This window comes from Aquarana catesbeiana, linkage group LG10 (genome assembly GCF_042186555.1).
Source record: "Aquarana catesbeiana isolate 2022-GZ linkage group LG10, ASM4218655v1, whole genome shotgun sequence".
NCBI classification, from domain to species: Eukaryota; Metazoa; Chordata; class Amphibia; order Anura; family Ranidae; genus Aquarana; species Aquarana catesbeiana.
This window is the reverse complement of record NC_133333.1, coordinates 132,723,366-132,748,227: the sequence shown is the minus strand read 5'-3', so window position 1 is coordinate 132,748,227 and position 24,862 is coordinate 132,723,366. Positions and strand designations below refer to the sequence as shown.

Here is a 24,862-nt window from a genome sequence, read left to right as displayed (position 1 = left end):
TAAGGACAGCTTAGTGACTGGAATGTCACCAGCTGATTTTTGAAAAGCTACCAATTTTCATAATGGGGCCAAAATATATACCTGGGAACAGACCAGTCAGCCTAACATCAATAGTACGTAAACTGTTGGAGGGGATGATAAGTGACCATATCCAATAATTTGCATATGAAAACAGTACCATTAGTAGTAACCATCACGGTTCTATGAAATATTGTTGCCAGACCAGCCTGTTAACATTCTATGAGGAAGCGAGCTGTCATCTAGATAGAGGAAGGTCTGTGGATGTGGTATATCTGGATTTCACCAAGGCATTCAAGACAGTTCCCCATAAACACTTAATTTAAAAATTGAGATCTGTTGGCATCGACAATAGTGTATGTACCTGGATAAAAACTGGTTACATGAGCGCATCCAGAGGGTGGGGATAAATAGAGCTTACAATTAGGAGCAGAATATACACTAATGAGCAGGGCCCTCTGATTCCTCCTGTATTGAATTGTATTGTAAATGTACTGTCTGCCCTCATGTTGTACAGCGCTGCGCAAACTGTTGGTTTTATATAAATCCTGTATAATAATAATATTCTGAATGGTCTGGAGTTGTAAATGGGGTTCCCCGAGGCTCTGTCCTGGGACCAATTTTGTTTAATTTGTCCACAAATGATATAGAAGCTAGAAAACAGTTCAATCTCAGTGTTTGCTGATAATACAAAGCTAAGCAGGGCAATTACTTTATCGCAGGATATAGAAACTTGAGAGGAAGACCTTCACATAATAAAGGGGTGGAAAACGACATGGCAAATGAGGCTTGATATAGGAAAATGTAAAGTAATACACTTAGGGGCTAAAAATATGAATGCATATTACTTGCTAGGTGGAGATCCTCTGGGGGAATTGAGGATGAAAAAGGATCTGTGAGTCCTAGCACATCACAGGCTCAGCAATAGTATGCAATGCCATACTGGAGCAAGCAAAGCTAGCATACTATTAGCATGCATTAAAAAGGGGTTTTACTCAAGAGATTAGACTATAATTCGAGCACCTTACACCTTGTGGTTCGGCCACATCTTGCGTATGCTGTCCAGTTCTGGTCACCAGTTCTCAGGATGGATGTGCTGGAACTGGAGAGAGTCCAGAGAAGGGCAACAAAGCTAATAAGCAGGCTACAGGTTATGAGGAATGACTACAAACATTAAACTTATTCTCCCCAGAGAAGAGATGCTTAAGAGGAGATATGATCACAATATACAAATATCTCAATGGTGATTCTAGCATAAGGAGAAAGCGATTCAGTCTCGGGCCATTTAAGAAGACACACTGCCACTCAATGAAGTTGGACAAAAAATGGCTTAACCTTAAACTGCGAAAGGGGTTCTTTACTGTCAAAGTGGTAAGGAAGTGAAACTCCCTTCCACAGTTCATGGTGTCAGCGGGGAGTAATGAAAATTTTAAAAACTTTCAGATTGGCATCTTAGCGAAAACAATATATGGGGAATTGTAGTGACATAAAAAAGTACACACACACACACACATTCATATGGACTGGTGTCTTTATATAACCTTACCAACTATGTAAATATGTAAGTTATTTGTTTCAAACTATGTCTACTTGGTCTGGGAAGAACAGGAGGAAGGAGCGAAATGTCAGTTTGAGCTACTGAACTTTGTAAACAGCAGGGCTTTTTCGGTAAAGGATATTGATAAAACAAAAAGGGAAAGAAAAAAGAGGCTAAAGCTTTACATTTATATGCAATATTTAATACTTGCGTAAGTAATAAAAAGAAACAATATACAGTGGGGACGGAAAGTATTCAGACCCCCTTAAATTTTTCAATCTTTGTTATATTGCAGCCATTTGGTAAAATCATTTAAGTTCATTTTTTTCCTCATTAATGTACACACAGCACCCCATATTGACAGAAAAACACAGAATTGTTGACATGTTTGCAGATTTATTAAAAAAGAAAAACTGAAATATCACATGGTCCTAAGTATTCAGACCCTTTGCTGTGACACTCATATATTTAACTCAGGTGCTGTCCATTTCATCTGATCATCCTTGAGATGGTTCTACACCTTCATTTGAATCCAGCTATGTTTGATTATACTGATTGGACTTGATTAGGAAAGCCGCACACTTGTCTATATAAGACCTTACAGCTCACAGTGCATGTCAGAGCAAATGAGAATCATGAGGTCAAAGGAACTGCCTGAAGAGCTCAGAGACAGAATTGTGGCAAGGCACAGATCTGGCCAAGGTTACAAAAAAAAATTCTGCTGCACTTAAGGTTCCTAAGAGCACAGTGGCCTCCATAATCCGTAAATGAAAGACGTTTGGGATGACCAGAACCCTTCCTAGAGCTGGCCGTCCGGCCAAACTGAGCTATCGGGGGAGAAGAGCTTTGGTGAGAGAGGTAAAGAAGAACCCAAAGATCACTGTGGCTGAGCTCCAGAGATGCAGTCGGGAGATGGAAGAAAGTTGTAGAAAGTCAACCATCACTGTAGCCCTCCATCAGTCGGGGCTTTATGGCAGAGTGGCCTGACGGAAGCCTCTCCTCAGTGCAAGACACATGAAAGCCTGCATGGAGTTTGCTAAAAAACACCTGAAGGACTCCAAGATGGTGAGAAATTAGATTCTCTGGTCTGATGAGACCAAGATAGAACTTTTTGGCCTTAATTCTAAGCAGTATGTGTGGAGAAAACCAGGCACTGCTCATCACCTGTCCAATACAGTCCCAACAGTGAAGCATGGTGGTGGCAGCATCATGCTGTGGGGGTGTTTTTCAGCTGCAGGGACAGGATGACTGGTTGCAATCGAGGGAACTATGAATGCGGCCAAGTACAGGGATATCCTGGACAAAAACCTTCTCCAGAGTGCTCAGGACCTCAGACTGGGCCGAAGGTTTACCTTCCAACAAGACAATGACCCTAAGCAAACAGCTAAAATAACGAAGGAGTGGCTTCACAACAACTCCGTGACTGTTCTTGAATGGCCAGCCAGAGCCCTGACTTAAACCCAATTGAGCATCTCTGGAGAGACCTAAAAATGGCTGTCCACCAACGTTTACCATCCAACCTGACAGAACTGGAGAGGATCTGCAAGGAGGAATGGCAGAGGATCCCCAAATCCAGGTGTGACAAACTTGTTGCATCTTTCTCAAAAAGACTCATGGCTGTATTAGGTCAAAAGGGTGCTTCTACTAAATACTGAGCAAAGGGTCTGAATACTTAGGACCATGTGATATTTCAGTTTTTCTTTTTTAATAAATCTGCAAAAATGTCAACAGTTCTGTGTTTTTCTGTCAATATGGGGTGCTGTGTGTACATTAATGAGGAAAAAAAATGAACTTAAATTATTTTAGCAAATGGCTGCAATATAACAAAGAGTGAAACGTTTAAGGGGGGTCTGAATACTTTCCGTCCCTACTGTATTTATTACCATTTTATTTTTTAATTCTTAATAAATAAAGAAAATACTGTATATTGGACAGCACAGTGGCTTTGAGGTTAGCACTTATGCCTTGTAGAAATGGGGTCCTTGGTTTGAATCCCAGCCAGCACATGATCTGCATATGATTGCATGGGTTTCCTCCAACACTCCAATGATATATGGTTATTGGTCCTGGTTTGTGTGGCAGACCCTGGTAGTACTCGGAGTGGCTAATGCAGCTCTGGTACACATTTCAGGCACAGAAGATGTAGGGTTCCCAGGTTAGAAATGCACCAAAGACCACAACACAATCATAGAAGTAGGGAAGGGAAAGTAAATATATACTAAACCTCTATACACGCCCTTTAAAGGCATAGTTCACCTTTACCAAAAAAAATTCCTGTGCAGATAAAGTAGATAAAAACAAGCTGTGCTGCTTTGACCAAAGTCAAATATTGCCCTTGCTATAGGTGTAGGCCATTTATGTACCTCATGAAGCCTGACTGTAAATCTTTTAGGATGTTGCTAAGAAAGGCCTACCTGTTACTGTTCACCTTCAACATCATAGAAGTGAGTTCTTTCTCCAGTTCAAACCCCCTTACATGTGCTTTCTCCTCCCAGCAGCTTTGAGCTCAGCATTTGAGAGTTCATTCTTGTGACGGCGGGGGTGAACAGTAACAGCTAAACCTCTCCTTGCAATGTCCTATAAGTTTTCCAGTCAGGCTTCATGAGATAAGTACATGGCCTACACCAAGAGCAAGGACATTATTCAACCTTTGTCACAGCTGTGCAGTTTGTTTTTATGTAAAATTCCCCTTATCTGCATAGGCAGTTTTTGGGTAAAGTTGAACTAACCCTTTAAAAGACTATCACACATCAGCTGAAAAAATACTTGCATAGTATAGACTGTGTAAAAATGCAATGACCATGTAAATGTACCATTTGTTTCCAGACGGGCACCATTTCCTAATGTCACAGGACAGATGGTTTGTGACCTTGTGCAAGATGTTCTTCTCTGACTTCCTACTGGAAACATCATGCATTTTAGGAGTTGTAAGAGCTCCTGGGTTTACCCAGGATGGATTTCCCTGCATCTCCATACACACAAATTTAAATTGAAGACAATATTCACATATGTATAGTTACACTATTTACCATATAGGCTAACTAGCCTTTCATCCAATACAATGCATTTTTGTGGAAGTGGGCTCCATTCACAGAACCAGATCGCATGTAGTATTTAGGTGTTTTTCCAAATACCGCATGCGATCCTGAAAACGTCAATTCAATATTGCTTTATGCAGTTGTAGCGCTAGTATTTTTAATACAGACACTATAAGCAAAAATTTAGTTGTCTGAAGCTGTAGTTTAGCTCAGACTGCAATTATTGTAAATTCTGGTTCTGTTTCAGCTTGGCTGGTTGTGTGGTTTTCCCCTTGGCCTAGGGATGGCGCCCTATTATTTCGGCCAAGGTTGGAAATTGCAACAAACTGGGTGTATTGAGTGCCTACTTGCCCGGAAACAGTCAGTGGGTGTGGTCTGCCTGCTGTGCACTCTGGGAAAGGGTACTTAAGGGACAGATCCAGTGACAGGGAAGAGTTCCGACCTGATGGCCCTCCTGGCCTAAGGTGTGTCGCTGCCGTCAAGTTTGTTTCAGGGCCGGCTGGCCTGAGGCGTCACTACTGAAGGTAGGCCTAAAAGTCTTGGGGTTTACCGATCCAGGGATGGTCCTGTGCTGTCTTGCCTGCGGGAAGAAGCCGAGCGACTGGAGAATCCAGGGGAGGACTTTTCCGGAGTGGACTGCGCAATAAGGCCGGTGCCTCTAGAAGAGACTGGAGACTTAGTTGGAGGATGCATCCCGGGTCACATACCACACAGAACCGTAAGTTCGGAAGAAGGGAACCGGTACTGTGTGTACCTCTCCCCGGGGTTCTCGGCTCTTGATTGGATAGATTGATAGCAGCTCAGCCATTTGCTCCTGCTGCTGTCAATCAAATCCAATGACAGGGGCACCGGGGGCGGGGCCGAGTCTGGCATTCTGTGTTTATAGACGCAAATGGTGGACTTGGAAGCACGCCCGCAAGGTAACCCCCCGGTAGAGCCCTTCTCCCAGGGGGTTTACCGATGCAAGGAGGAGCTGTGAGAGCAGCCGGGGGACCCCAGAAGACAATGATCAGGGCCACACTGTGCAAAATGAACTGCACAGTGGATGTAAGTATTATATGTTTGTTTAAAAAAAAAAAAAAAATGAGGGTTTACAAACCCTTTAAGGAACCAGTGTTTCATCAGATTTGGCGACCCGCCAGAATTTTTAACGGAAGTGACGTTCCGTCGCCGCCATCATGCTACACCCTGCACTCCTCCACAGTAAGGATACAGTGAGAAGGGGGCAAGCAGACATCTAGTTACACCCACCGGAGTTTTGCATTTCACACTTCTTTTTAACAGTAAATGGAGCTTATATGGTTAAATACACTATTTAGAAATCTGAGATCACTAGGTTTGCTACTTTTATGAAGAGAACAGTGCAGCGCTGGATATATATCACAAAATGAAGAATGTGTTAAATCAATATATCGATACAAAAAAAATCTTGACATCAATTAATGACAACTAATGAAATTATATCAACCAGTGTACGGTTAATCAAGCATGGTAGATTATATAACAGTGAAGAATAATAAATATATACGGGTGAAGATAAGAAAATTAAAGTCCCAAAAAAATGTAAAGTCCCAAAAAAACAATGGTGTTCCAATATGGAATCCGGCAAGGATTTTCCATAAGTGCCAAGAAGAAAAGAAGACTCCAATAGTGCAGGGAGACTATGTTGGTGTATTAAAATAAAATACAAAGCAATTATAACATTTCTGGTAGGGAAAAACTAAAAAAACTCAGCCGCCGTTTAAAATAGAATCGCGCATGCGCGATGCGTGCTTACGTTGTGACCCTACGGCCGTTTCGGCACAACTGACGTCATCAGGGGTACGCAACCGCGCACGAGCCTTATAAAGCTCAACGGTGCGCCGAGAGACACCACCATTGGCTAACAAGAAGCTAAGCTAGACAACTAATTGGTCAACAATGTACTTCATGATTGACACATGGGGCAGGGGCCTGTTTGATTGACATAGTACATTTTTTTACTGGAACAAACAAGGTAATGCGCTTATGAGGCTACAGCGATATCACTGGGAACAATGCCATCTAGTGACTAGTTAAAAGAATACACTAAATACACAGCATTTAAAATGAGTGTTAACCAGAAAGAAAGCTCTATTTATAGTCTAATAATTGACATAAAATAAATTACAATAAATGTAAACAAGGAATGATTAGTATCAAAAACCCTCACTCCCAAAGGGGAGATTATTAAAGTACTGTGCAAAAAATGCACAAGTACCTAAATATGATAAAAATGATAAGAGCAAACAATCCTTAATGTATATATGTGCAGAAAAAACATAAACAAGTAAATATTCATAAAAAAGTGAATGATCATAAAAAACCATGAGATGGCCAAGACAAAGGTAGCAGAACCATTCACCAGAAAAGTTTATATATTATTGAAATGAGCACTATATGCCTTAACCGAGGGGGACATCAACTGTTGTTAACATCAACATCAACTGTTGTTTAACAAAACAGTTGTCCCACTCAATGTTCAAGCCACTGGGGGCATGGCAACCAAGTTTATAGATCCAGTTCGTTTTGGATCTAGAAATGGTTCTTTTACCATTACTGCCACGCCAATGGGGAACATATTTTTCTATTCCTATAAAGATGGTACCCTTAGGGTCCCTGTTGTGCACAACATCATAGTGTCTAGAGACACTATGCTTGTCAAAGCCTTGTCTAATATTGGTGATATGTAGAGGTCGACCAATATATCGGCCGATATTTAGCGTTTTTTACTAAGGGCTCTTTCACACGGACGATCCGTATGTCCGTTTTTCATCCTTCCGTTTTCGGATGAAAAACGGACATACATTCATCCCTATGGAGCGTCGGATGTCAGCGGTGACATGTCCGCTGACATCCGACCCGCTCCAATCCGAAAAGTGTAACGGAGGAAAAACCTACTTTTCCATCTGTTTTCGGATCGGATCGGGTGACCTGTATATATTTATTATTCTTCACTGTTATATAATCTACCATGCTTGATTAACCGTACACTGGTTGATATAATTTTATTAGTTGTCACTAATTGATGTCAAGATTTTTTTTGTATCGATATACTGATTTAACACATTCTTCATTTTGAGATATATATCCAGCACTGCACTGTTCTCTTCATATCTACTTTTTGTGCCCTCATATCGGGGTTATAGTGTTCAGGAGCAGGATTCCTTTCACGGTTTTTATTTGTCATTTATTCATATTAACACTTTTTCACGTATAGTATATGCACCTAGCGCAAATCTTTTTTTGTTATACTTTTTGCCACTACTTTTAAAATTGAACATCTAACAGTCTGTGGGATTTCTAAATACTGTATTTCACCTTATAAGCTCCATTTACTGTTAAAAATAAGTGTGAAATGCAAAACTCTGGTGGGTGTAACAAGATGTCTGCTTGCCCCCTTCTCAGTGTATCCTTATTGTGGAGGAGTGTGGGGTGTAGCAAGATGGTGGCGATGGAACGTCACTTCCGTTACAAATTCTGATGAGTCATCAGCTTTCAGTGGGGTTCCCCGCTGACAGCGAAAATGTAAGAAATAAAACGGCCAAAATGTTTTAAAAAATGGTGTGGCCCCCCCTCCAAAATCCATACCAGACCCTGATTCCAGCATGCAGGCTGGCAGGTCAGGAAAGGGCGAGGACAAGTGAGTGCCCCCCTCCTGAACCATAGCAGGCCACATGCCCTCAACATGTGGGGTTGCTTTAAGGAAGGGCCTCTTTCCCACAACCCTGCACGGTGGTTGTGGGGGTCTGCAGGCGGGGGGGCTTATAGGAATCTGGAGGCCCTCTTAACAAGAGGGTCTCCCTGTGTAAATGAGTAGGGGTAAATAGTACCCCTACTCATTCATCAGAAAAAAAGTGTAGTGTAAAAAAAGACAGTAGGCAGTTTATTTTATTTATTTAAACTTTATTTCAAAAAAATAAAAATAAGAATAAAAATGTCCCCCAGTGTAGATCTATCATCAATCATGGTGTCCACCACCGCCACCTCTGCTTCCTCCTGACGAAAGCTACCACTGTGTTCCAGCATCACCGTCTGACAGTTCTTAAATAACTAACCTGTGTCATCACCGACCCAGCATTCCCTCGGTCGGTGACATCAAAAGGGGGCGGTGCCACCAGGAGACGTCCCCTAGTCATTTAAGAACTGTCAGATGGCACAGCTGACAGATGGTTGTAGCCTTCATCAGGAGTGGAGCAAGTCATTTTTTAGGGGGTGAGGCCGGGGATCTGGGGGCACACTTACCCGCAGACCCCCACAACCACCAGCCAGGATTGTGGGGAAGAGGCCCCTGTTGTGGGAAAAAGGCCCTACCTTGCCCCAAAGCACCGTCTGACAGTTCTTAAAGTCTTACTAAACCCACAACAGTAAAATCAGTCTGTATATGTAGCATAGCATGCTTGTTATACTCTCTGTGGAACTTAAGGGGTTAATCCTTAGCATTGTGCAAAAAAGGCTGTTTTATCCTGCATGCATAAATCCTCCCCCTCCTGCACTGTCCATCTGGGGAAGGCCAGCTAACACAGGCAGGTTAGCTAACCTAAAAGTGCTATGTGTGTGGATGCGCTGCTCTCATTTGTACTCTCTTTCCTATCTATGTGTATCCTATCTGTTAGACATAATCTTATTCACCATCCACCTATATAAATACATCACATTAAGCAACAACCATATGCAAATTATGTAAATCATATAAAAGTCCGGTGACATGTATCACATGATAATAAAGTCCCTTCATATATGCTTGCAAATCTTCCGTTAGTTTGCCGTGATCGGCGTGCTCTTGTGTTTATTCAATTTAAAGTGACTTAGTGCTTCACCACCACCTGTGAGATTGGCCACTCACCAGATATTTCTTTAAAACTGCACCTTTGGTTCATTCATAGGGATAACCACTCCACTCAAAGGGAACTTCTCCAATAGCTATACTAGGACCTTAGTGTTCCTCATAAAAATGGATGAAGACAATCATCGCACAATAACGTTTAAAACCTTTATTTTATAAAACACAGAAAAACTATGCACTCACATTTCCAAGTGCCATTAAGCCGGCACAGAGCTTTTAAAGAAATATCTGGTGAGTGGCCAATCTCACAGGTGGTGGTGAAGCACTAAGTCACTTTAAATTGAATAAACACAAGAGCACGCCGATCACGGCAAACTAACGGAAGATTTGCAAGCATATATGAAGGGACTTTATTATCATGTGATACATGTCACCGGACTTTTATATGATTTACATAATTTGCATATGGTTGTTGCTTAATGTGATGTATTTATATAGGTGGATGGTGAATAAGATTATGTCTAACAGATAGGATACACATAGATAGGAAAGAGAGTACAAATGAGAGCAGCGCATCCACACACATAGCACTTTTAATTTTTTTCTCTCGAGAATTTTTTGGATGCAGCAGCTACAGATATCACTTTTATATTGATTGATAGAACAGGTTTTGCGCCAGTGACACACATATTTAGGTTAGCTAACCTGCACATGCTTAGTTGTGTCTTTTATGCTGGAGAGAACATTTACTTGTTCTCAGAGCTAGCCAGGTCACATGATATTGACATCACACATGTGGGCGTGTATACAAGCTGCAGCAATGGAGAAAATGTGCAGTTTATCATGTAACCGTGGTATAAAAATCATCCAAAAAGGTATACAGTGGCAGTATTTAAATGTAAAAAGAAGATGTATAAGCTTTGGACACTGTGGGGTGGGTGGGGTGGGGGGGTGAATGAACTATTTTCATATTACTGGGTTTAGTAACACTTTAAATAACTAAGGGACGGTGCCACCTGATGATGTCTCCTGTTGGCACTGCCCCCTTGTGACATTACAGACCGGAGCCGGGGACGTCACAAGTTATTTATTTAGGAACTGTCAGATGGCAGAGCTGTAAGTTGGTGGTAGCTTTCGTGGGGAGTGGAGCATTTTTGTTTCTCAGGTCGGTGGTGGCGGCGGGCACCGTGATTGATGATAGATCTACACTGGTTTTGTTTTTTTAAATAAAGTTTAAATAAAAAATATAAAGATAAAATATAAACACATTTTTTTACACTACACTTTTTTTTTGGTGAATGAGTAGGGGTACTACCCCTACTCATTCACATGGGGGGGGGGGCCTTGCCAAAAGGGCATGCAGATTCTGATAAGCACCTCGCTCGCCCCCCCCCCCCTTTCCTGACCCGGCTGGCTGCATGCTCGGATAAAGGGTCTGGCATAGTTTAGTAACTTTACAGGTCCTAATATCCTAGTGCTCAGATCTTTTTTACTATCTTGAGAAGTGGTGTAGATCAGAAAAATTGTCATTCTCAATGTTTGATCTAGGTTAGCCTACTTTCCTTTCCTAATAAATGAGATCATCTTTAAAAAGATAACTTTTTTCTCCATTTAAAACAGTAAAAATCTTGCCAGTTCTGTTCTCATTTTTTCCAGCTAGCAGATGAGCATTATAATAATGTGTCCTACAAACTCAAAGTCCACAGAAGTCGCAAGGAAGCGGAATCAAAGAGAGAAGGGCAAAGTACAAGGTCAGACTGCACTTATTGAACTCACTGTTTGTGATCTCATCGTTTTCCTCTTCAGGGGGGTCCCAAGCAGCTGGATGTGACCGTCCCACTCCCAGATGATAGTTTCTCAACAAGTGGTTCAGCTGAGCAGCGCTTAGTGCAGAATAATCATTCCTCAGAGTGCTCCAGGAAAGCTGTGTTCGACAAACACAAACCCTTATTGATTAATGATTTCATATGCAGTGATCACAGAGGTTCCTTAGCATACCATGCACTCGGGGAATACATTCTTTTACTGGCATGATGTTATATAAAGCAATGTTGCCCTAGTTCTACTAATGTCTGGCACTCTGCCCAAACACATGTGGACTAAAGCTCAAGCGGACTGATATCTCAAACAAAGATCTGGGCATTAAAGCAAACCTGTCATCAGAGAAATATGTAAAGCCTGCTATTTCGTACGTCTTCCCAACACACTAGTTTCCTGGCTGTCATGCTGATGCTTTCACTTCAATTCTTATAGAGTCACTGACCTATAATGAGTATAGGGATAAAGAATTCTTTTGTTTGCTGCATGTTTGTTCCCGATCTGTAATTCAGCGGTACTGAAGCCAGGCACAGACAATGGAAGGCCAGAAATGGAAGCTTATCCGCTAGATGGTGCACTGTATTTGGCTGATTCTTATTCAGCCCTCTACTAAACAACTGCTAAGATAAGATATCAGCCACATACAAAGTACAGCTGGCCATTCACTGATGGAAATTCAGTCAGTCCAGAAAGGACAGGCTGAATTTCGACAAGTTTGTGGCCTCCCATGCTCGACAGAAGCTGATTATTTAATGGACTAATGTTGAAGGGACATTTGGGAATAATTTCCATTTATCAGCAGCTGCAATCACTGATTAGTGTATTCTGACAGCAGAGGGTGCCACTGCCAGAATACAATGTCCCAGAAAGGGGGATTCTTCCACCCATCTCCAACACTAGCTAAATGATGAAAAAAAAAAGTATGGTCAGCTTTGCTGACTACATGAACACATACTTTCTTTATATGTTTTCTTTCCACCCTTCTATATTTGTGTATCTATAGATTTAGTGGTGGATCTGCTACCCAGAAGTTGGCCAGTGATTGATAAATTGGGATAAAAAGGACCTTTAAGGAATTAGGGGGTGAATAAAATTTAGGGCCAAGTGGTCAAGATTTAAAAGCTAAGTTCACCTTTAACTAAACACAAAAAAAAATGCACATATTTTTGCAGGTAAACAAAATGTGCATTTATTATTTTTTTTCTGCAGGGGTCTGCAAAGTATTTCACTGACACTCAGCAGATCATGGGTGCAATGTCAGACTCCTACACACTCTCCTTCCAACTTTCGGCCTATAACTCTGTACGGGCTTTCAGTTTGAGTGTGAATGGACTATGGGCATGTTGATCAGCATGCTTGCAGTCCATTGAAACTACAAATCCATCTGCCATAATGGCAGATGGGATGTGTAGTTTATTCATTCACAGATCCCTGTGAATGAATGATGCATCTGTGCAGGCCGAGCCCCGCACAGCTTCGCCAAATTCAAATGTGACAGTGGGAGTAGGGGAGAGGAACCCCCGCCCACTGTCAAGGGGAACAGGGGGCAAGGTGTAACATGTTCAAAAGGTGAACGTTTCCTTTAAATAACTCCTACCCCCCCCATGGTGATTATCTGGGTCCCCCTATGCATGAAACAGACCTAAAAAATTAACTAGCCCTGTGACTGTGCAAGGGGTATGAGGGCGGCACAGTGGTGCAGTGGGTAGCACTTTCGCCTAGCAGTAAGAAGGGTCGCTGGTTCGAATCCCAACCACGACACTACCTGCCTGGAGTTTGCATGTTCTCCCTGTGCCTGCGTGGGTTTCCTCCGGGTACTCCGGTTTCCTCCCACACTCTAAAGACATGCTGGTAGGTTAATTGGATCCTGTCTAAAATTGTCCCTAGTATGTATGAATGTGAGTTAGGGACCTTAGATTGTAAGCTCCTTGAGGGTAGGGACTGATGTGAATGTACAATGTATATGTAAAGCGCTGCGTAAATTGACGGCGCTATATAAGTACCTGAAATAAATAAATAAATAAAATAAAATTGTAAATTCTATGGCTTACAAAGGGTTTAACGTTCTCTTTAAAACACTAGACAATATATTGGTATTATATGAAAATGTGTTATGATGTATGCATTGCCACTTGATGTCGTTGGTAAAATCATCCTTTACTTTGGTCTTCAGACACAACCAAGCTAGCAAACTGTTCAACCAGGCTAGAGCAGTAAAACAGAGGAGGAAATACTTTTTCGTATGTCCAAAAACATGCTGAACAGGTCTAAAATTAGGTGATGTAAGTGTTACACGTTCACCACTATATTAGTATTTGGTAACGTAAGCATAAAATTGGCTCCCACTTATTGGCACATTAGGGGAAGAATATAGTCCGGCATTTTTGACTGAGATGGAAAATAGGGATAAACGATATATGAAGTATTTTTGTCTTTGCAACCAAATTTGAGAAACCCCCACCATAGCTTTATGTGTTCCTAATGACAGGAGCCTTGAGTGGCACCTGCCTTTCAGGGAGCCGCTGAGAGCCCGAGACAGCCGCTCCCATCCCCTCCACAGCCCAGCGCTCCAGTGTGCATGAGGTGGAGGGGGGGGGGGGGGAGTTGGCAGGGCAGACAGGTGTGACTGACAGTCATCAGCTCTCTGCTCAGAGCGGTCGAGAGAACTGAGCGATCAGCGATGTTTGATCGCTCAGTTCTCACCCTTGGAGCCGGCGGGGGACAGATGCAGAATCAGAATGATGCTTCATCCACCTAGGTAAGTATGATTTAAAAGAAAAACAAAAAAACTCATACTTCTCTTTTGGCTTTTTAGCAGCAGCATTTTGCACATGTGTTAAGGTGTGTCTAGGGTTTGAGCATTAATGCATTCTGATGGCCGGAATATTTATTTATTCTGGCCATTAGTATGCACTAATGCTCTACGTTAGATGCGTCCAGCATTTATACATGTTTAAAAGCATTTAGGCTTGCTGCACACTACTTCTGCCCAGGAGCCCCTCTCCTAAATGCGCTGATGATGGGGTTTTTTCAACCTGTAAATGCCTATGTATGCATGGACATATAGGCTTACATAGAGGTGCTTTTACGGGCTGAGAAAAGAATGCCTGTAAAAGCAGCATTTCTTAAGCTCTGTTGCAAGAGCTGAAAAGGTAGGAAGCAATTTTCAAATATTTTTTAAATTTATGCTGTGTGAATGAGAACACATAACAAATATAAAGCAGGAGTTATCCCAATTAGGTTGCAAAGGTGGAAATACACTTTAAATCTACTGAGGCAACGCCAACCCAAGACCACAAATATGAATATGTTGTTGCATTATTAATGAGCATTAAAGTAATAAAGCATTACATTTAAAGTAATAACTACAACTACAGTATTTACTATATTAACAAGGCAAATTTGTATCTTAGCTTTTTCTCTACGGCACTGGAAACATATGTATACTAATTATATTATTTAGAATTTTGATTTCCAGGCAGATATAAAACACCAATGAAAGCAGTTATATGTTTAGAAAAAACATAACATGTTTTTTTTATTCAGCTTGGGTAAGTATCTGAATTTGTCTTAATATCAAACTCTTGTTTAGTAGAACTTAGATTAGTAGAGAAACTTCTGGAACTATGATCCTATCCAAGGTGAGCTGTGGGGATAACATAGTGAGCAAAGGGATGAGCTCATCAGTCTACCACTGCTCCTTACATGTCCAATCACTGAAAGGGGAAGGCAAAGAGGTGACCAGGCTGTACTGCTTATAAGAAGTAGAGAAAATTTAGGTTACAAACCTGGTTGTGCTATCTGGAAGGGCAGTGAAAATTTAAGGAAAGGAAGTACAAAAGGACAAATCCTTTGGCACGTAATGAAGCTCCCAAAAAGATTTCAACAGTGTATTTAGACATTTGTTCAGTTTTATGCCCCGTACACACGGTCGGACTTTGTTCGGACATTTCGACAACAAAATCCTAGGATTTTTTCCGACAGATGTTGGCTCAAACTTGTCATGCATACACACGGTCACACAAAGTTGTCGGAAAATCCGATCGTTCTGAACACGGTGACGTAAAACACGTACGTTGGGACTATAAACGGGGCAGTGGCCAATAGCTTTCATCTCTTTATTTATTCTGAGCATGCGTGGCACTTTGTCCGTCGGATTTGTGTACACACGATCAGAATTTCCGACAACGGATTTTGTTGTCGGAAAATTTTATATCCTGCTCTCAAACTTTGTGTGTCGGAAATTCCGATGGAAAATGTGTGATGGAGCCTACACATGGTCGGAATTTCCGAGAACAAGGTCCTATCACACATTTTCCGTCGGAATATCCAACCGGGTGTACGGGGCATTAGTGTGCAACAAAAGTATTATTCAATTGATTGCCTGCCATGATTGTTCTTCCTCTTTTAGTTCTCTTATCTAGGTCATACAGCAACTTAATTTCTTTATCAATACTGCAGTACATGCTTTGTAAATCTTTTCATACATGATAAAAAGCCAAGTTAAATATATTTATCATATCATACCTTTAAGAGACTGGTTTTAGGTATGCACAGCAAGTTTACTGTTGCTGACAACTTTCTGAAGAATTCTGTGGCAATGTCACCAAGACCTATTCCTTGGAGCCAGTCCAGAACCAGATCAAGGTTTGTGCGTATTTGGACAGCCTTTGACCACTGGTAGAATGGTTCCCCATTACCTGAAAAATATGTGCTGTCAGAATAGTAACAGACAAGAAAAATAAGACATATAAACTCACTTGCATAACGGTAACAAAAGATAAAAAGTGTCCATATTTAGCGCATTGATCGGGTATAGTGGTGATTAGGGGAGAGTCTACATATACAGTATGACATTGGATGTTTTTATATACCTACTAGAGAAGGTGGCACAATGCCTTGCAGCATCAAAGCCTCATCATCAAGTCCCACCAGGGACTCTTTGCATGGGTCACCTTTTTGTATGTCTATATTATACCTAAACAGTGTTAGGATTTTTATGACTATGGTAACTAAGGGTTCTGGTGTCTCCATCATATTTCATATAAATCCACCATTATCATCTTTAGTCATTAAACTGCCTATTTGTAATGAGATGCATTTATTCTATTACATTAAAGTACAATTTCACTTGTACCCAACCAACCCTCCTTATCCCCCTAACCCAGCCTTTTCAACCAGGGTGTCTTGGCAAAATTCCTAAAAATTGATCAAAAATGTATACAAGCCAGCAGGTGGATCAAGCCTCCCTTTTAGTTACACAAAGCCACAGGTTTTTCTTATGCACCATTATGACTTTCTAGACACTGGCATCATGACAACCAATGATGCCATCAGTTGATAAGGAGGATGTCTGTTTCCTCCACAGCATCCTTGTTTGACCCTCCTTTGCTCCTCTCCCTCAGCACCTTGGGTCATATTAGCTGACTGATAGAGAGAAACTGAGGGAGAAGAGAAACATTGGAATACTAGTCAGTACCAGTGTGCAAAAGTGTATTTGCTTTGGAAGAATAAATCACCTCTAACGCTGAGTGTCCTACATGTGGATGTTGCTGCATTAAGTAAAACTATTAGAATGGTTTTTTTACATTTTAGAATGGGGTGCCTCAAAACTGTTTGTGATTTTAAAGGTTGCCTTGACTGAAAAAAGGTTGAGAAACACTGCCTGAAACTAATAAAAAAAAAAGAAAAAAAAAAACATCAAACCCCAGTCCCACCCTGGTAGGTACTTATCTTTTTCTAACAGTGAAGGTCTGAACCTGCTCAGTAACACCCCATAGACTGGAACTAGGCCTTGTTCCTACCATCTCTAGTCTTGGAGCTGGGCCCTATTCAGATCTATAGGGAGTCACTGCTTAAGGGTAGTGCGGTCAGCAACGGAAAATATTTTGGGCCTGAGGATGTAAACACCAGACGAAGATGCCACTGTGAGGGTGAGGTAAGTAGGTAAAAGGGGTGAGACCTAGTGGGGGGTTCTAAATTAGATTAGGTCAGTTTTTTTTTGTTTTTGTTTTTTATGAGAGACTTGTCTTTTAGACAAGCTTACAGCTTTAAAGTTTACTCTCTAACAAGAGAAGACAGCACAGAATCAGAATGCTTGATCTACATTAAAGAAAAATTATGTTTATTCTATGTATGTTCTCCCTGACCTCTTCACCTGTGGACAGTTGGCTTGGTAGGAACTTTACATTAAAGGCTGTAGCTTGAACAGAAGTGGATTTTCATATGTGCATGTGGTAGCCCTTACTACTCAAATGATTGGTTAAATTAAAATGGTAAACCATACTTAATAATAAAAAAGTGATATCTGTTTTTTATGTCCTTACCATCATTGTAATACACTGGCAGAAAGTTGCACCTTAATCTAAAACTGCAGCATACATTAGTGTATACTACACAGAAACAGATTCCTGCTGGACTAATTAAAGAGTTAAGGGCTGGTGGTGTTATGGAAAAAGAAAGGCACGTCATTCTCTCTTTACAGTCCAGGCGACCTTCTGCTTCCTGCTGCGAAGGAAAAAAATGCTCCCAGCAGTCCTGGGAGCAAGGCTAGGAGGAAGCACACCACTTCCTGCAGATAACCTGGCAGGACAATGAGAGGAACTGCTACATTATGGATGCTGCATAAGACCGGCCCCTCCTCCATCAGAAAAGATGAGTGAGAGAATTAACCAAAGATGCTGCTAAGCAGAATGATGGGAAATCCAACGTCCCATCCCAGTTTCAGGCCAACTGCAGCAGATTACAGCATAACATCTCAAATGTATGACACTGTCTATAAACCATTTGAAAGATGCTAAATTAATGTATTCTTCTTATTTATTAGGGTTAACAGTTGTTAATGTTAACATACCCTCTTACAATTTTTCTGCTGGGGTCTGAGATCCAGGGACAGGAATATGGTATCGTGATTTCAAAACTCAGTGAGTTGTCATCATGCTGTGTTCAAGTTGGCCTAAACATTCTCCATACACAGGAACTTTCACATGTCTTAGCGTGTGGGAGCTTTTTCAGGTCACTTTGCTGTGACCATAATGAATCTCTATATGCTTTTATGCTTGTGACACCACATTTATTTGGGAGTATAAAGGCCTTTGTTTCGGTACTATGGTATACAGGTGGGCATGTGGCTAACCAGTGCCCATAGAGATTCTCAGTGTCCCATATAGGTGAATGATATTTTCAGCACAGGAAGGTAGGTACTGAAGAGAGGCCAATGTAGTATTGCCCATCAATTCTAATGGCACATAAAGTGGTCAATTAGCACTGAAAGAGATACATCTAAAGCTGATGATTCAAGCAGGGACTCATCTTCCAAATATGTAGACGTGAGAGGCATGAAACAGCAATGAGTAGAAGCAATAGTAATAAGCTAGAAGCAATAGGAACCTAATCTGTTTTCCAGCACAGAGATATTCTATAATCTATGGGGTTGGTTTTCTAAAAGCAAATGCAGAGAGAAAGGTGTGAGTGCAACAAGGAAAGGAGAAGCATGGAAAGAGATCTAGTGCGATACAAGTGGGAACTGACTGGGCCGGAACCCACAGAAAGAGCTGCTGTGTGTGGAGAGAGAGAGATCCACAAGGGCACCAGGGTGAGAGGGCCTGCCAGGGACAGACTGTGAACCCCAAAGGAAAGAGAATAGTGCAGTCTGGCAGCAGAGCAGGGGACCCATGTAGGCATTAGATATACGCACATGCTTGAAAGGGGAAGCCCTAGAGTGCTGTGATACCTCTTGCCTGGCCCCTAGAAAAAAGGTGTGAGCAATGTAGGGGTGCCTTGGGACAGAGCAGCCTGTGTTGTATCTGCCTTCATCCAGTATGTTAAGACAGTGGTCAGTGTAGTTATTGCTATCAGGAGGACAGGTGTAGGTACATAGCATCAGTGTGATGAGGGGCCTTTAGCCACCTCAGTGTGTATTATACTTCTCTGTTTAACCTTTAGGGGCACTGTAGAGCGTTCCCTTTAAGAGTTTAGATGAAGGTCAAGTGCTCCACCGCAGGTAGACTTGCTTTTATTAGTATACTGGCCAATGGCTAAACAGGGCCTGAATGCAGTAGTTAGACCAAACTATTACCTGCTCTACATTTTTCCAGGCTAGTTACCCTCAGTGACTGCTATTATTTTCGTGGTAAAATCATTTTTCTTTTGGTCACAAAAATGATGTGACTGTGAGTACCGTGATGCTTATTGTATTCGCACTAACATCCAAATTTTCAGGACAAGCTTTCGGGGAATACCCCCCTCCTCAAGGTCCAAGCAGTACTAATACGCAAAGTTTTAGCAGAATAGTCAACCAATACATTCTGGCAGGACCATTTCACAGGCAACTAAGGGAGTGAATGCCATTTACTTTGTTACACTTATAATTGTTTTAGTAATAGATAGAGTGTTCGACCTGTCACTGTTGACTAGTGTTGTCTATTTCCATTGCTTATTCCAGGTCAATTAGCAGTTAGCATTAGTTAAAGCAGACCTTCAGTAATTTTTTCAACTTTCCATCTATTAAATCTGCCATTGTGGTTTTAACTTTGGATAGTAAAACATTTTTTTCTGCCAGTAAAAACCTTCTAAGGCCCACTTCCTGTTTCTTGTTTGGTAAAAAGCCTAGGCTTATGACATCATGCACAGCTTTCTCTCTCACTCTAGTGAGATTTTGCCAATAAGGGAGGGGGGGAGTGAGTCATAAGAGGGCCAATGAGAGCTGCAGGGCTTCAGAGGTGTGCCTCTGTGTAAATCCAGGAAGTGAACAGGCAGCAGCTTCAGCTGCCCACAGTTAAAATGGATGCAGCCAGGCTCAGTGGAGGGAGATTTCTGTAGCATATTTGGCAAGTACAGAATCATAGTATATATAAAATAATATGCAAAGTGGTTGCAGGGAAGCTTCAGAATGGCACAGATGTTTTTATTACAAATTATGAGAGCAGACTGCAATTCCTCTTTAAGTAAAGCCCTTTGTATTACTACTGGTGTGTAGGTGAGTTGTTGAGTCCAGTTAAGGTACCCACCACTGGGAATGGCAGGAGAAGCCAACAACCAGCACCTATTTAGAGAATCATTGTTACGGGTTCTTCCTTAACCAAACTGGTAAAATGAATTACCTTTCTCCATTAGAGTATTGAAGAGTGATGCATTGGAGAAAAAGAAGAGATAGCCAAATGTTTGAGACACAAGATCTGGATGTAGTTCACACTCCCGAGTTAAATCCAACGTAGCCTGGTAAATGGCGAGAGTTCCACGTGTGCCTTCTGGCATGTTGCTCAGCTCTCCTACATCGGAGAGACTGGCAGGATCGGTGAAAGGATTGCTCTCCAAAAGGACTGGCAAAGCTGCATACAAGGTCTAAAAAGAAGGATAAAACACTTACAATGTTGTTTTACAGAACGAGATTCAATATAAGCTGTACTCCAGCCAAACCACAGTTGGAATATGTAAATATGAACTGAATATTTCAGATTTTTGCTCAGCTATCCCCTCCAGACTTCTAATTAACCAACATATTCATTACAACAGTGTTGCTGATTGCCAATAACACATTCTCATGCACAATAAAATGTTCCAAACAGCCATGCTGCATGTCAGAGCTATATGGCTGGGTCTTCATGGGGGCTATCCCTGCACAGTTTTTGCTATTTCGTTGATAGAAATGTGTTCGTACAGTGCGCTCACCCCGAGAACCATGCCTTGGAGAAAACAGTTAGCTGAGTATGTTAACAGTCTATTCACCTCTATTCTATTCATCCATTTTAAGAGCACGGACGTTGACAATGCTAGCCCTCTATTTTCCAGTGCATGTATAGTTTTATATTCATATACAAAGGATGTATGATTGCATCAATCAGCAAACACTTTAGCTGTATAATTTTTATTATATAAATATATACGGTAATACAAACTTTAAGGACAGCAGAATTTTTTTTAACAGCGCTCAAAGCTCATGAGTTAAATCCAATGTAGCCTGGTAAATGGGCTCAGAACAATCATGGGCTCAGAACATGTTTTCCTGGTTAAGAATAGCTAAGCTACCGATCCCTTCAATCAAAACACTTAAAGGGGTTGTAAACCTTTTTTTTTTTTTAAATAAAAGTAACAAATTGTTTTTCGCAGAGCAGACCTGATCCTTTTTTCCTGGGGTGCCCCACCGGTGCTCCAGCCCCTCCTCTTCATCAGGTGCCCCCACGGAAAGCCACTCTCCCTGGGGGCATCCATGCGGGCTCACTCCTGAGTCCCGCTGCTTCAGCCATTGACACAGATAACGGGACTCGTCTCACTGGATTCGATTGACAGCAGTGGGAGACAATGGCTCCTGCTGATATTAATCTGTCCAATGAGGAGAGAGGCAGTGTCCCGGAGCCGATGCACTCGTGCACATTGCTGGACTGGATCGGACTCAGGTAAGAAAAAGCGGGGGTCTGGGAGGAGCTGCAGCACAAACGATTTTTCACCTTAATGCATAAGATTTTTCATCTTAACTGCATTAAGGTGAAAAACCTTGAGGCTTTACAACCACTTTAAGCAATTACCCTCTTTGAAACACTCTATGTAGTTGCAGTGCATGTAGGACACACATTTCCTCTGTCATACTCCATGTTGATGTCGGGTGAACATAATAAGCACCCCAAGTTTATAACAATATGGGAACGAGAACTACACACAACCTTTTCCCAAACTCAAAAAGATCACATTTTCCTCTTTGTGCATAAGGACTCATTAGCAAACACATACCAAGAAAAGAGTTATTAAATCCTCTGCCTCTGACCCTGCTACACCTTCACTTATTTGTGCTTGGGTCTATAATATACTACCGGTATGATGTTAGTGTGGTATAATTTCTAATTATGTTTATTTATTTTGTACTGTATTGTAAATTATTATACTTTACTTTCCAGCTCCCCTTACCTCCTGAAGAAGCGGCACTCCCGCGAAACATGTTGAGATTGAGCAAGACTGCCTACCCACAGAAGACACCTCATGTGTTATCTGCAAATCTAGTTGTGAACTACCTACCTAACTGATGTTTTAGGTGTCGGTTATTCTGTGGGAGGTTTTTGAGGGAGGGTCATTTTATTGTCTTTGTCTTTTGTGAACAATGTTTTATACATATTTGGAACAAAAAAAATAGGATTTTTTTTATCATACTTACCTGTAAAATCCTTTTATTTGAGTACATCATGGGACACAGTTAGGCTAATACTCATTACCTGCTGGGTTATACTTATTTTCCAGGTAAATTGACACTGGTAGACCAAAGGTCTTTAGACAGGAAGTGATCCCCTATATAACCCCTCCCATACAGGAAGTACTTCAGTTTTGTAGCAAGCACTGAACCCTCAAAAAGAGGGGAGGAACCTCTGTGTACCATGATGTACTCAAAGAAAAGAATTTTACAAGTAAGTATGATGAAAAAATCCTATTTTCTTTTTCATACATCATGGGACACAGAGTTAGGCTAATATTCATTACTTGCTGGGATGTCCCAGAGCAATAGCCTTGAGGGGAGGGAGACACTCTGCCAAACAATAGCCATCAGACCTTATACGGTAGCCCGCAGTACACTGCGGCCAAAAGCCGAATCCTTGGCTGTTCAAACATCCACTTGATAAAATTTTGTGAACGTATGCACTGAAGACAAGGTAGCAGCTGTCAGAAACCCAGAAATCAGTCCAAGACAGAAGTACAGTTTAAATCACACTTGTTTAATAATAAAAGTAAAAAGAACAAACGCAGTCAAAACATAACCAAAGTTCAGTAATCGGAACGGATAGTCAGCCAAGCCAGAAGTCAGAGATCAATGTAGTGGAACAGCAAACAGGATCTGGAGCCAGAAGGGATGTCAGCAAAGCAAGTCTTGAACAGGTTCGCAGGAGATAGTTTTTGTGATGTTGACCAAGGCGAAAGCAAAGATGCACTGGAATGGACGGCTTAAGTAGGCAGGACTGACGAGCAGGATAGCATCAACAGCTTAGTAAACTGTAGAGAGATAGGAGCTGGCAATTAGCCGACAGCTGAGCTGCCAGCTTAGAGAAGAAAGGGCTGAGCCCAGCCCTGACAGTACCCCCTCCTCAACGACCCCCCCCCCGCGGAGGACCACCAGGCTTGAGGAGAAAACGTCTATGGAAATCACAGAGGAAGACAGGGGCATGTACGTCCAAGGATGAGACCCAAGAGCGTTCCTCCGAACCGTACCCTTTCTAATGCACCAGGTACTGTATGCGACCACAGAACCTACAGGAGTCAACAATGGACTGTACTTCATACTCCTCATGGTTCCCAACCTGTACAGGGTGAGGACGTGGCACCGAGGTGGTAAAGCGGTTGCAGGCCAAAGGTTTTAATAAGGAGACATGAAATACATTTGAAATATGCATATGACAACCAGACCCTATCCCCAACCTGGTAGAAAGGCGCAGGCAGGTGTCTGCGGTCAGCATGGAGTCTGTACCCATCATTAGCATGTCACAAAGCCTCCTGGACTTGTGCCCAAGTGGAACGAAGACCACAGAGATGCTCCTCTAATGTAGGAATAGTCTGCGGAACAAACGAGTCAGGCAACATAGATGGTTAAAAACCATAATTCGCCATAAACAGGGACAATCGGGAAGCAGAATTCAAGACAAAAAAAATTCTACCCATCTATATGTAAAACAATTCCCCTGAAGAAGGAATATACTAATATGACTACGGTCTTCTCCGAAACATGTTGGGAATTTTGCAATAGCCACCTACCCCTACTAGATCTACCTTACTTAGGTGGATAGTTTGGGTTGCTGGCTTTGGGTGACACTATTTATTCATGCTCTATATGTCTTTGATATTTTTTTATATTGATACCAATTATTGATTGTACATGTTTGCCTTGTCTCTCTAGACACTTTTACTCCATTTTTGTACATTAATAAAGTTGGCACTGCTGTTGCCTTTTATGGTTAATACTTTCTCTACTTTGTTTCTGCCTGTAAAATCCAAAGGGGCGTCCCCTATATGCACTTCGTTGCAGACAAATTTTTCTGAATTCAAGACACTGTTGTGAGCAAACTCTGCCCACGGTAATAGGCCTGACCAGTTGTTATGATGGTCAGAAATATAGCAACGTAGGAATTGCTCCAAGGCCTGATTGGCTCGTTCTGCGGCCCCATTAGACTTCAGGTGATACACAGAGGAGAAAACAACTGAATTCCCAACTGTGCACAAAAGGCTCGCCAGAACCGGGACACAAACTAACTACTCCTGTCTGAGACAATAACCTTGGGCAGTCCATGTAAGCGAAAGATCGCCCGAGCAAAAATGGAAGCCAGTTCACTAGAAGTGGGCAACTTCTTAAGTGGAATACAATGACACATCTTTGAGAACCGGTCATCCACCATAAGGATAACTGTATTGCCCTGGGAGTTGGGTAACTCCACAATGAAATCCATAAACAGGTGGGTCCTGGGCCTCTCTCCTCTGGGTATGGGTTGTAGAAGGTCCACTGGAAGGTGTCGTGGAGTCTTACTCTGAGCACACACGGAACAGGCAGCTACAAAGGCAGTTACATCAGCACGTAGACTAGACCACCAGAATTGTTGGGAAAAGGGCCCAAAAGAGTTGATTCTTCCCAGGGTGGCCAGCAGCCTTGGGAGAATGGTAAGTCTGGAACGCGTCAGTACG

General features: G+C 41.8%; 1 protein-coding gene and 1 long non-coding RNA gene across 4 annotated transcripts in view; one reads left to right on the top strand and one right to left on the bottom strand.

The window, feature by feature from the left end:
• The window catches only part of LOC141110904 (uncharacterized), an 89,485-nt gene extending 67,217 nt beyond the window's left edge, over window positions 1-22,268 (top strand). The window contains exon 3 of the long non-coding RNA XR_012236349.1: window positions 22,105-22,268. This is a non-coding gene — a long non-coding RNA (uncharacterized lncRNA). The remainder of the gene's footprint in view (window positions 1-22,104) is intronic.
• Window positions 1-24,862, bottom strand: part of RASIP1 (Ras interacting protein 1) — a 154,792-nt gene that overhangs the window by 20,534 nt on the left and 109,396 nt on the right. For all 3 annotated transcript variants that reach the window (XM_073602677.1, XM_073602678.1, XM_073602679.1), the window contains exons 9-11: window positions 20,317-20,557; window positions 15,743-15,915; window positions 11,174-11,321 (exon numbers count right to left, since the gene is read on the bottom strand). In XM_073602677.1, coding sequence (XP_073458778.1) covers window positions 11,174-11,321; window positions 15,743-15,915; window positions 20,317-20,557 — 562 coding nt within the window. The remainder of the gene's footprint in view (window positions 1-11,173; window positions 11,322-15,742; window positions 15,916-20,316; window positions 20,558-24,862) is intronic.